At 41.1% G+C, this 12,891-nt stretch overlaps 1 protein-coding gene across 18 annotated transcripts in view; it reads right to left on the bottom strand.

Annotated features, from left to right (window-relative positions):
- PPEF1 (protein phosphatase with EF-hand domain 1) overlaps window positions 1-12,891 on the bottom strand; it is a 151,589-nt gene that overhangs the window by 77,867 nt on the left and 60,831 nt on the right. For all 18 annotated transcript variants that reach the window (XM_063635001.1, XM_063634996.1, XM_063634995.1 and 15 more), the window contains one exon: window positions 15-175. In XM_063635001.1, the coding sequence (XP_063491071.1) occupies window positions 15-175 (161 nt within the window). The remainder of the gene's footprint in view (window positions 1-14; window positions 176-12,891) is intronic.

The following is a 12,891-nucleotide window of genomic DNA, read 5'->3' as shown; positions in this document are numbered from 1 at the left end:
CTGCTTCCACTTACCTGTTGTTCCTTGAAGGCCTCAAGAAGTAAATCAATATCAGTACAAGTGAGAGGAAATTGTAGCCGAGGACCATTATAGGAGTCTGGGACATCTATCAAGTCCACATAATCCCGTCTATCCCTCATGTCCTGTTCACTTTCAAGAGATTGATTTCTTAATTCTGGAAAAGGAAGGACAGAACGGGGGTGGGGGGGGGTGGGGGTGGGAATCAACATTTCAATACTTACATTTAATAAATATCTTCTTGAATACCTAGCCCATGTAAGGCACCGTGCTAAATGTTCTGCATATCAACACAGCACGTGTAACCACAAGGAATGACTGACCCTGAGACCAGAACATTCACATGGGTCACCACCATCCCTTCCTGGGCAGATGTTTTACCACAGCAGTGGGTCCATGGCTAGTGGGAAGGGGAGGGAGAAGCACAGGGAAAACTGGCCAATCAACCTATTTGGATGATCGAAGCTCTAGCTCTAAGTTTTTTGCCCACTCTTACATCTCAGACTTTTACAAATAGGGCTGAAAACAGAACAATACGTTATATTTGGTTCAAACATCTGCTGCTATTCAGAACCTACAGAAAATTGAACTGCAACATTCAATATTTCCCCTGTTAAACACTTCAGAGGATTCTATTTAGCTGTAATGGATTTGTTTTTCTCTTTACATAAAAATAAATTTTCTGACATGATTTTCATGCTTTCTTGGTAACAAAGCAGATAAAGTTAAAGGACAAACCACAGGCAGAAATATCCAAAGAACCTCTCAGTCTCGGAGAGACAGTTCTACATAACGGAGTACCTGCATTGTCCATTTTAGTGGGTGCTGAGACCCAGGGTCCCTGCCTGCTAGACTGCCCATGAAACAGTCAGCCCTAGTACAGAAATCAAGACAATTCAGATAGAGAAAGACGAAAGGAAACATGGTAGATGGATTGCAAAAGTGATCCCAATTCTCTATCCCACCTTCTATCCATGCTCTTTGTAATGTACTTTTGCAGCTACTCCTGTCAGGAGTGTGTTTCCCCATCCTTTCAAACCAGGCTGGGTTCATGACTTGTATTGGCCTAAAGAATGTGATGGGAGTACTATGTACCAGTTCCAAGCCCAGGTCTCTCTGGAGGCCTTGTATGCTTTCATGCTGTCTTTAGGAATGATGCCACTACCACAAAGCCTAGGCTAGGCTTCAGAAAGATCCAAGACCATGTATAGCTGAGCTGAGTCATCCTAGCCAAGGTTGCCCTCGATCAGACCCCAGCCAGCAGCCACCAGTGTTCGCTCCGGACACATGAGTGAACTCCAGCCAAGACGCAAAAAAACTGCCTAATCAAACCTGCCAAGATCAGCAGACATGTTCAGCTAATCTGTAGACTTGTTAGCAAAAAGAAATGTTGATTACATGCCACTGAGGTATGGTGGTTGTTTAATACACAATATTCTTGCAGATAATGACCTAGAGGACAATGACATACTCTTCAACTCATTAACACTGAATTGTTACAAAGGCCATTCTTCAGAAGTTCTCTGCAGTTTCTGTCTTTTAAAATATTCAGAGTGGTCAAGATATAGACAGAATACATTTTTTTCATGATCCAGTTATGCTGAGAGATTACAGTTAAGAACTAAACGTGAAAAATATTTTCTAAAGTCATACTATTTGGCAATTAAAAAAAATATTTTCTAAATTATTGTGTACCACAGTGTTTTCTGGTGGTGGTTGATGATGTTTTATAAGAAGTTGAATTTAGGAGTAATAATGTCTGTCTTTAATGTGGTCCAGGAGTGGTTATTTTTCTCATTTGGGTTTGGTTTGAGATTTAAGAATAACTTAATTATTTCAACTTATATTTAGAGACTAGAAAGGGAGAGCATCTTGATAACTTTATCTCAGATTCATTACGTAGGCAGTAAAGCCTAAATACTTCACTGTCTTCAAAGCTCATGGCACCCTTTTCAATTTGGTAGTCATGCTTGGATCTAAATCTTACTCCAAATGAAAACTTTCCTTCTCCTGACTGTACACGCTGAAATACCAAGCAACTCTTAGAAAAAAACAAATAACAGCAAAAACAAAAACCCACAAAAACCCGCAGTACTTTCACTACATCTAACAGAATTATAAGGTTATTTTCTGTTATAGACTCTAAAAAATAAAGTGAATATGGAACGTATGGTCAAAACTAGGGGATCTTGTTTTTTAGATGAGGGAGGAATTTATAATATGATTGCAGTGTTCACGAGAAAGGCAGTGAAACAGCCTGGGCAACATGGTGAAACCTCGTCTCTACAAAAAATACAAAAAAACTAGCTGGGCACAGTGGCGTGCGCCTATAATCCTAGCTACTCAGGAGGCTGAGGCAGGACGATGAGCCCAGGAGGTCAAGGCTGCAGTGAGGTGTAATTGTGCCACTGCACTCCAGCCTAGACAACACAGCAAGACCCTGTCTCAAAAAGAAAGAAAGAAGGGCAGCATAGCTTGAAGCATGCCTGATTTACAAAGTCAGATGCTGGAGGGACAGAGGAAATGAAGTTGAGGATGCAGCTATGGATGAAGACAGGCATATGGGACCGCCCATGGAGCTGTTCCCCGCCCCCTTTCTCCCTTCCAGATCCTCAGAGGCCTGGCAACTGCATAGTCACTTCCTCCCTCGCCTGTATCTCCAGCATGATCCTCTCTTTCGACTCTGTAACACAGTTAAACATAGTTAGAGACTCCTCCAATCTAAGATGTCACCCCTGGACCTCGCATCTGCCCCACACTGGCGATGCTTTCCTCTTCCAGCCCAGCACTCTGTCTTTATTGTTCCCACTCTTCCCTCTTCCTGGACTACCCTTGCTTTCTCTTCTTTTGACAATTTCTCATCCTTCAAAACTCAGCAACCCCTGCCCAGGTTGAACCCCAGGCCACACCTTTTCCAAGGCATCACGCTGATAATGACAAGGATGGGAGCTCCCAGTTACTGATGTGCCAGTCACTGTACTAAGCACCTTACACATGTGTATTCACGTAATGACTGAAACTACCCTATGAGATAAATATTGTTGGTATCCCCATTTTATATATGAGGAAAATGGGGTGCAGCATGTAAGTAGGAGAATTGAAACTTGATCCCAGAGAAGCTGGCTTTGAGCTCAAACTCTTAACCAGTATGCTTTTACTACATATTAAAATGTAACTATGCTACATGATACCTATAGTATTATTTATATACTTATAACCGATTTATTTAGTAATCCCAACCCTGTGAGCAATAAAGAAAAATCATTTTATTTTCCCAATCACTGCCTCCACCCATGCTCTGTCATCTCTCCCTTTCCCATTGGCTAACTGACACAGCAAATCAATTCCATCCCTTCCAGTTATGAAGACTCAGTCTTGTTACTTAAGAACAAAATTAAAATATTGTTTTCATTCTTTAAAAAAAAAGAGAAGCTTGGTCTACCGTCCCTTCCATAGATCTGATGACCCTCATTGCCTAAAAGTTCAGTGACAAATATATGAAAAAGCACTAGTTCCCTAAACCGATTCTTAGTTAAAACTACTCAATATGAAGTATTAGTCAATGTCAAATTATAATCCTTCTGCTGGTTTTTAGCAACATAAAAAAGAATAATATAAATTCTCTTCCAGTAGCTAATGTATCATGTATGAAAACAATCAAAGGCTTTAACATTTCTTATGTATATACTGTTCTTGTGGGCTAGAACTATTATAACTAATAACAATAATTTAATGAACAATATATAAAGATTTGTGCAACACAGAATTAATCCTTACCTATTTGGTTTACAATTTTGTCAACATGAATCTAAACTAATTAAGAATTACAGGCAAATGATACCTTTACAAGTTGTTCTAAAGAAAATACCTCAAAAATACCCCCTACACACAATCTTTTCTTTTACCCGGTACAGACTCAAAATCTGGACAGGGCAAAATTTAAAGCCCATAAATTTTTATACAACAATTTCTGCCTCTGCCGCCCACATGTCACTTTGAAAACAAGCTCCAGATATTGCTGGAAAAAGAAAAGCAACAATTGAACTACATTTATAGTTATTTTTGTTTCTCAGTTATGAATCTGGATCAGAACCATTGATGTCCATATAATAAATTCAATAGATGCCAAAATGACATTTCATAAAATTTAACATCTGTTCCTGATTTTTTAAAAACTCAGAAACTAGCAATGGAATGATACTTCCTTAACATCACTTTATAAATTTAAATAATCAATAATGGTTTTTCCATTAAATCATTAACAAAATAAGGATGCCCACTTTCACTGTTTCATTCTAACACTGATCCACTATCTTTGGCCAATGCAATAAGACATGAAGCTGAAATAAGAGCAGTAATTATTGTATAGAAAGATATAAAAATAAAGTTACTTGTGGCCAATGTGATTAAATACCTACACCCAAGAAAATCAATTGAAAAACTTCCAGAATTGATAGGAGAATTAAATGTAATACTGAGGCTGGGCATGGAGAATTGCTTGAGTCCAGGAGTTCGAGACAAGCCTGGGCAACATGGCAAAACCCCTACAAAAAATGCAAAAAAATTAGCTGGGCATGGTAGTGTATGCCTCTAGTCCCAGCTACTCAGGAGGCTGAGGTGGGAGGATCATCTGAGCCCAGGAGGTCGAGGCTGCAGTGAGCCATGATCATGTTACTGTGCTCTAGTCTGGGTGACAGAGTGAGACCCTGTCTCAAAAATAAATAAATATATATAATATATATTCTATATAAATATAGAATTATATGGAATATATATTATTTAAATACTATAATAAATATATATTTTATATTTTATATATATAAAAAATATAGACATTAATCACACTGGTTTGAATCATTGAATCACAGCTTCTCCACCAATGAGATGAATAAACTTGGGAGATTACCTTCTGAGCCTCGGATTCCATAACTACAAAAGGGGATGATAATACTACTAATCTCACTGGTTTGTCATGAAGACTAAATGAAATGATGTATTTAAAGCACTTAAATACATGGCACATGGTAAACATGTAACAAATATCAACAATAAAAATATTATTAATAGTAGCACAATATAAGATAAATTGACATAATTCAAAAGCTTTACTAAACACTACCGATAACCAATGGAAGATATAATGGGGAAAATATTCTATTCACCATAGCAACAAAATATATAAAATACCTGGTCTGATAGGACATTTTGGCTGATCTAAGAAGCAGAAAGAAAAGTGAAAACAACACTTCCACACACTCCATCCCACTCCCCGCTTCCGCCAGTCTCTGTTTAAACCTATGGCTATGTATGGCAGCTTCGGCTTTCTGCCTGTGGGAGGAGGCTGATGTGTGAAAAGTGGACTCGGAATGTTTCTGTGGAGTCTCTATATCCCATGGAGTCCTATGCACTGGTTTTGAGCTCTTAAAGTAGTAGCACAGGGAGATCAACTGTTATAATTGATCATCATGAGGTGGTAGGATTACAAGGACAAATATGACTGCTTCCAGGGTCACCTCTTATCTTCAGAGCACCCAACGTGTCTCAAGATACTCCACGCCCCAGAGTTAAGACCGTTAATCTGGTGGCCCTGATATCTGGAAATGTTAAATAACCTTCTGGTTCCTAAAAATACCCTATTTAGGCCGGGCACAGTGGCTCACACCTGTAATCCCAGCACTTTGGGAGGCCGAGGCGGGTGGATCACCTGAGGTCGGGAGTTTGAGACCAGCCTGACCAACATGGAAGAAACCCCGTCTCTACTAAAAATACAAAATTAGCCAGGTGTGGTGGTGCATGCCTGTAATCCCAGCTACTTGGAAGGCTTAGGCACGAGAATCGCTTGAACCTGGGCGGCGGGGAGGTTGCAGTGAGCCAAGGTCACGCCACTGCACTCCAGCCTGGGCGACAGAGCAAGACTCTATCTAAAAAAATAAAATAAAATAAGAAGAGTTAGAAAACTCTTCCAAATTCTAAGAAAAAGACAGATAACCCAATAGAAAAATGGACAAAAAACCCAAACAGGAACTTCACCACATGAGATGTCCACATGACCAATAAACATACAAAAGGGTGAGCAACTTGGTCGGGAGCCGTGGCTCATGCCTGTAATCCCAGCACTTTGGGAGGCCAAGGCAGGTGGATCACCTGAGGTCAGGAGTTTGAGACCAGCCTGGCCAATGTGGCGAAACCCCATCTCTACTAAAAATGCAAAAATTAGCCAGGTGTGGTGGCACATGCCTGTAGTCCCAGCTACTCAGGAAGCTGAGGCAGGAGAATGGCTTGAACCTGGGAGGCAGAGGTTGCAGTGAGCCGAGATTACGCTACTGCACTCCAGCCTGGGAGACAGAGTAAGACTCTGTCTCAAAAAAAAAAAAAAAAAAAAAGAAAAAGAAAAAGAAAAAGAAAAAAAGTGAGCAACTTGACTGCTCACAGGGAAATGCAAATTAAACCTGAAATACGATACCACTAGATACTCACCAGAATGACTAAAACGAAATGAATGTACTATTGCAAGTGTTGGTGAGGATATGGAACAACTGAACTGGTCAGAGTATAACTTGTTACAACCATCCTGTAAAAATGTCTGCCAGTATCTAATAAAGCTGAACAGATATAAGCCCTATAACCCCAAACTTCTATCCCTGGCTTGTGGTACATTTTTATGATAATGGCTCCCCAAGGAATCATGCCTCCCTATGTCCACATCCCTTTATACTGTAATACTGCCACTCCTCCGAGCAAGAGATGGATATCTCTCTAACTGCTCTGAATTCACATCTGGCCTTGTGACTTGTTTTAACCGATAAGAGTATGGCAGAACTGATTTCCCAGAGTTCTAGCACATAGGCCTTAAGAGGCCTGGCAGCTTCTGCCTTTGCCCTCTTGGACCCAGCCATCATGTAAAGAAGTCCAGAATAGCCTAATGGACAGAGAGGCTGCATGAGAAAAAGAGAGGTAACCAATTTTTTTTTTTTTTTTTGAGACGGAGTCTCACTCTGTCACCCAGGCTGGAGTGCAGCAGCACGATTTCGGCTCTCTGCAACCTCCGCCTCCCAGATTCAAGCGATTCTTGTGCCTCAGTCTCCCGAGTAGATGGGATTACAGGCGTGCATCAACACACCCAGCTAATTTTTGTATTTTTACTAGAGATAGGGTTGGCCAGGCTGGTCTTGAACTCCTGACCTCAAGTGATCCATCCACCTCAGCTTCCCAAAGTGCTGAGATTACAGGCATGAGTTACTGCACCTGGCCGAGAGGTAACCAAGTTAATAGCTAATACCAAAGTCCCAGACATGTGATTAAAACCATTTGATCTTTCCTGCCCAGTCCAGCTAGATGAGTGAGCTCAACTGATAACACATTGAACAGAGGTAAGTTGTTCCCAGCAAGCCCTGTTCAAATGCCTGACCCACAGAATCACATGCAATAACATGGCTGTTGTTTTTAAGTCACTAAATGTGGGGGTAGTTTATTAGGTAGCAATAGATAACCAAAAATGAATATATAGCAAAATAAATGCATACATATTTTACCAAAAGGGACGTGTACAAGAATGTACATAGCAGCACCATTTAAATCACCAATCTGAAAACAACTCAAATGCCCATACACAATCGAATGGATCAATTATAGTATATTAGTAAAATGGAATATTATTCAGCAATAAAAATGACCAAATTACAAGGATGATTCTCACAAATGTAATGATGACCAAAAGAAGCCAGACTCAGGGACGGGCGCGGTGGCTCACGTGTGTAATCCCAGCACTTTGGGAGGCCAAGGCAGGCAAATTACTTGAGGCCAGGAGTTCGAGACCAGCCTGGCCAACATGGCGAAACCCCATCTCTACTAAGAATACAAAAATTAGCCAGGTGTAGTGGTGAATGCCTGTAATCCCAGCTACTCGGGAGGCATGAGAATTGCTTGAACCAGGAAGGCGGAGGTTGCAGTGAGCCGAGATTGTGCCACTGCACTTCAGCCTGGGTGACAGAGCAAGACTCTGTCTCAACAACAACAACAAAACGTTAAAAAAAAAAGAAGAAGCCAGACTCAAATGAGTATATACCACATGCTTCCATCTATATGAAGAAGTTCAAAGACTAATCTAGGGTGTAGAAGTCAAGAAAGTAGTTATGTGATGGTGTGGGGGTTCGGTAGCACTACAAGAAGTCAGGATGGGAAACTTATGTGGCCCTGATCATGTTTTATTTCTTGTTCCAGGTGCCGGTTACATGGGTGTGTTTACTTTGAGAAAATGTACTGAGTCATATAATTTGTATACTTTCCTGTAATGTATGTTATACTTCCAAAAAAAGCTTATATAAGAAGATTAAACCACTGTCCCCTTCTTTAATAAAAGTATTTTTCTTATATTTTAAAATCACCTAAAGAATTTTTTAAAATGCAGATTAAAACAGCAACAACAACAACAACAACATAGTCTGAGTAAACATCTCTAGGCTGGAACCCAGCCATCTGTGGCTCTGAAACTCCATAAGTGATTCTGATGAAGTGAGCCTGGGTTGAAGTATTAGGTCATTAGCAGAAAGTGCTGTTTCATTTTATCATTATCATATTTCCTCTCAAAAACATTTTTGCCAAGGAATATGAAGCATAAACAACTGTCTTTGAATCGCAGTTATCTAAAAGAAAAAATGGCAAAGTACCCACTTCCACCCACTCCCCACTCCTTAGGTTTGGCTATTTCACCATTCAGAAGGCTTCTACAGATCATTAAATGCTTAATTAGTTTCATACATATGCACTTAGCTTAAATCATGCCCATTAAAACACCATTCTTTTACCACTTCACTTTGAAGGGTATTTACAAGATTATTTAAAAGATGCTCCTAGATGCCATACACATTTTAATGAGAGCAAAAAAAAAAAAAAAAAAAAAATGGTTGGCCCAAATTAAAGCAAAATGAGCATTTAAGTCTGGCATCTGTCTTGGAGATAATAACAGGCAGATCTTAATTTGCAGGAGAAATACATGGTTGTAAAAAATTATAATTTTAAAATCATTTTTGAACTACACCTCCATTGCCTGCCTCTGCTTCAGAATGACTAGATGATAGATAGACAGACAGATCAAAGAGAAGAGAGGCTGGGTGCAGTGGCTCATGCCTGTAATCCCAGCATTTTGGGAGGCTGAGGAAGGTGGATCACCAGGTCAGGAGTTTGAGACCAACCTGGCCAACATTGTGAAACCCTGTCTCTACCAAAAATACAAAAAATTAGCTGGGCGTGGTGGCAAGCACCTGTAATCCCAGCTACTCAGGAGGCTGAGGTAGGAGAATCGCTTGAATCCGGGAGGCAGAGGTTGCAGTGAGCCGAAACCGTGCCACTGTGCTGCAGCCTGGGCAACAGAGCGAGACTGTCTCAAAAAAAAAAAAAAAAAAAAAAAGAGAGAGAGGACAGAAAACAGATACAATGAGGTCAACTGTGTTTAATCTTTTTCCCCAGATCTGCTGCATGAAATACTCAAAATATTTTGATCTCTCAGCACAAAAGTTTTGTGGATAAAAAATAAAGTTCCCTTGATCTTGGTTCCAAGATGGCCAAATAGGAACAGCTCCAGTCTACAGCTCCCAGTGTGAGTGACGCAGAAGACGGGTGATTTCTGCATTTCCAACTGAGGTACCGGGTTCATCTCACTGGGGCTTATTGGACAGTGGGTGCAGCCCACGGAGTGTGAGTGGAAGCAGGGCGGGGCATCGCCTCACCCGGGAAGGGCAAGGGGTCGGGGAATTCCCTTTCCTAGCCAAGGGAAGCCGTGACAGATGGTACCTGGAAAATCAGGACACTCCCACTCTAATACTGCACTTTTCCAATGGTCTTAGCAAATGGCACACTAGGAGATTATATCCCACGCCTGGCTTGGAGGGTCCCACGCCCACGGAGCCTTGCTCACTGCTAGCACAGCAGTCTGAGATCGAACTGCAAGGTGGCAGCGAGGCTGGGGGAGGGGTGTCCACCATTGCTGAGACTTGAGTAGGTAAACGAAGCGGCTGGGAAGCTCGAACTGGGTGGAGCCCACTGCAGCTCAAGGAGGCCTGCCTGCCTCTGTAGACTCCACCTCTGGGGGCAGGGCATAGTTGAACAAAAGGCAGCAGAAACTTCTGCAGACTTAAACATCCCTGTCTGACAGCTTTGAAGAGGGTAGTGGTTCTCCCAACACAGAGTTTGAGATCTGAGAATGGACAGACTGCCTCCTCAAGTGGGTCCCTGAACCCCAAGTAGCCTAACTGGGAGACACCTCCCAGGAGGGGCTGAATGACACCTCATACAGCCGGGTGCCCCTCTGAGAGGAACCTTCCAGAGGAAGGATCAGGCAGCAACATTTGCCGTTCTGCAATGTTTGCTGTTCTGCAGCCTCTGCTGGTGATACTCAGGCAAACAGGGTCTGGAGTGGACCTCTAGCAAACTCCAAGAGACCTGCAGCTGAGGGTCCTGACTGTTAGAAGGAAAACTAACAAACAGAAAGGACATCCACACTAAAACCCCATCTGTACATCACCATCATCAAAGACCAAAGGCAGATAAAACCACAAAGATGCGAAGAAACCAGTGCAGAAAAGCTGAAAATTCTAAAACTCAGAGTGCCTGTTCTCCTCCAAACGAATGCAGCTCCTCGCCAGCAACGGAACAAAGCTTGACAGAGAATGACTTTGACAAGCTGACAGAAGTAGGCCTTCGATGATCAGTAATAACAAATTTCTCCGAGCTAAAGGAGGATGTTTGAACCCATCGCAAAGAAGCTAAAAACCTTGAAAAAAGATTAGACGAATGGCTAACTAGAATAAACAGTGTAGAGAAGACCTTAAATGACCTGATGGAGCTGAAAACCATGGCACGAGAATTACGTGACACATGCACAAGCTTCAGTAGCTGATTTGATCAAGTGGAAGAAAGGGTATCAGTGATTGAAGATCAAATGAATGAAACGAAGTGAGAAGAGAAGTTTAGAGAAAAAAGAGTAAAAAGAAATGAACAAAGCCTCCAAGAAATATGGGACTATGTGAAAAGACCAAATCTACGTCTGATTGGTGTACCTGAAAGTGAAAGCGAGAATGGAACCAAGTTGGAAAACACTCTTCAGGATATTACCCAGGAGAACTTCCCCAACCTAGCATGGCAGGCCAACATTCAAATTCAGGAAATACTGAGAATGGCATAAAGATACTCCTCGAGAAGAGCAACTCCAAGACACATAATTGTCAGATTCACCAAAGTTGGAAATGAAGGAAAAAATGTTAAGGGCAGCCAGAGAGAAAGGTCGGGTTACCCACAAAGGGAAGCCCATCAGACTAACAGCTGATCTCTCAGCAGAAACTCTACAAGCCAGAAGAGAGCAGGGGCCAATATTCAACATTCTTAAAGAAAGAAATTTTCAACCCAGAATTTCATATCCAGCCAAACTAAGCTTCATAAGTGAAGGAGAAATAAAATCCTTTACAGATAAACAAATGCTGAGAGATTTTGTCACCACCAGGCCTGCCTTACAAGAGCTCCTGAAGGAAGCACTAAACATGGAAAGGAACAACCCATACCAGCCACTGCAAAAACGTGCCAAATTGTAAAGACCATCAACACTAGGAAGAAACTGCATCAACTAACAAGCAAAATAACCAGCTAACATCATAATGACAGGATCAAATTCACACATAACAATATTAACTTTAAATGTAAATGGGCTAAATGCTCCAATTAAAAGACACAGACTGGCAAATTGGATAAAGAGTCAAGGCCCATCAGTGTGCTGTATTCAGGAGACCCATCTCACATGCAGAGACACACATAGGCTCAAAATAAAGGGATGGAGGAAGATCTACCAAGCAAATAGAAAACAAAAAAAAAAAAAGCAGGGGTTGCAATCCTAGTCTCTGATAAAACAGACTTTAAACCAAGAAAGATAAAAAGAGACAAAGAAGGCCATTACATAATGGTAAAGGGATCAATTCAATAAGAAGAGCTAACTATCCTAAATACATATGCACCCAATACAGGAGCACCCAGATTCACAAAGCAAGTCCTGAGAGACCTACAAAGAGACTTAGACTCCCACACAATACTAATGGGAGACTTTAACACCCCACTGTCAACATTAGACAGATCAACGAGACAGAAAGTTAACAGGGATATCCAGGAATTGAACTCAGCTCTGCACCAAGCTGACCTAATAGACATCTACAGAACTCTCCACCCCAATCAACAGAATATACATTCTTCTTCGCACCACATCACACTTATTCCAAAATTGACCACATAGTCAGAAGTAAAGCACTCCTCAGCAAACGTAAAAGAACAGAAATTATAACAAACTGTCTCTCAGACCACAGTGCAATCAAACTAGAATTCAAGATTAAGAAACTCACTCAAAACCACTCAACTACATGGAAACTGAACAACCTGCTCCTGAATGACTACTGGGTACATAACGAAATGAAGGCAGAAATAAAGATGTTCTTTGAAACCAATGAGAACAAAGATACAACATACCAGAATCTCTGGGACACATTTAAAGCAGTGTGTAGAGGGAAATTTATAGCACTAAATGCCCATAAGAGAAAGCAGGAAAGATCTAAAATTGACACCCTAACACCACAATTAAAAGAACTAGAGAAGCAAGAGCAAGCACATTCAAAAGCTAGCAGAAGGCAAGAAATAACTAAGATCAGAGCAGAACTGAAGGAGATAGAGACAGAAAAACCCTTCAAAAAATCAATGGATCTAGAAGCTGTTTTTTTGAAAAGATCAACAAAATTGATAGACTGCTAGCAAGACTAATAAAGAAGAAAAGAGAGAAGAATCAAATAGATGCAATAAAAAATGATAAAGGGGACATCACCACCGATCCCACAGAAATACAAA

This window comes from Symphalangus syndactylus, chromosome X (genome assembly GCF_028878055.3).
Source record: "Symphalangus syndactylus isolate Jambi chromosome X, NHGRI_mSymSyn1-v2.1_pri, whole genome shotgun sequence".
Taxonomy (NCBI): Eukaryota; Metazoa; Chordata; class Mammalia; order Primates; family Hylobatidae; genus Symphalangus; species Symphalangus syndactylus.
Note: the sequence above shows the minus strand (reverse complement) of the source record. Positions and strands in the feature narration are given on the sequence as shown.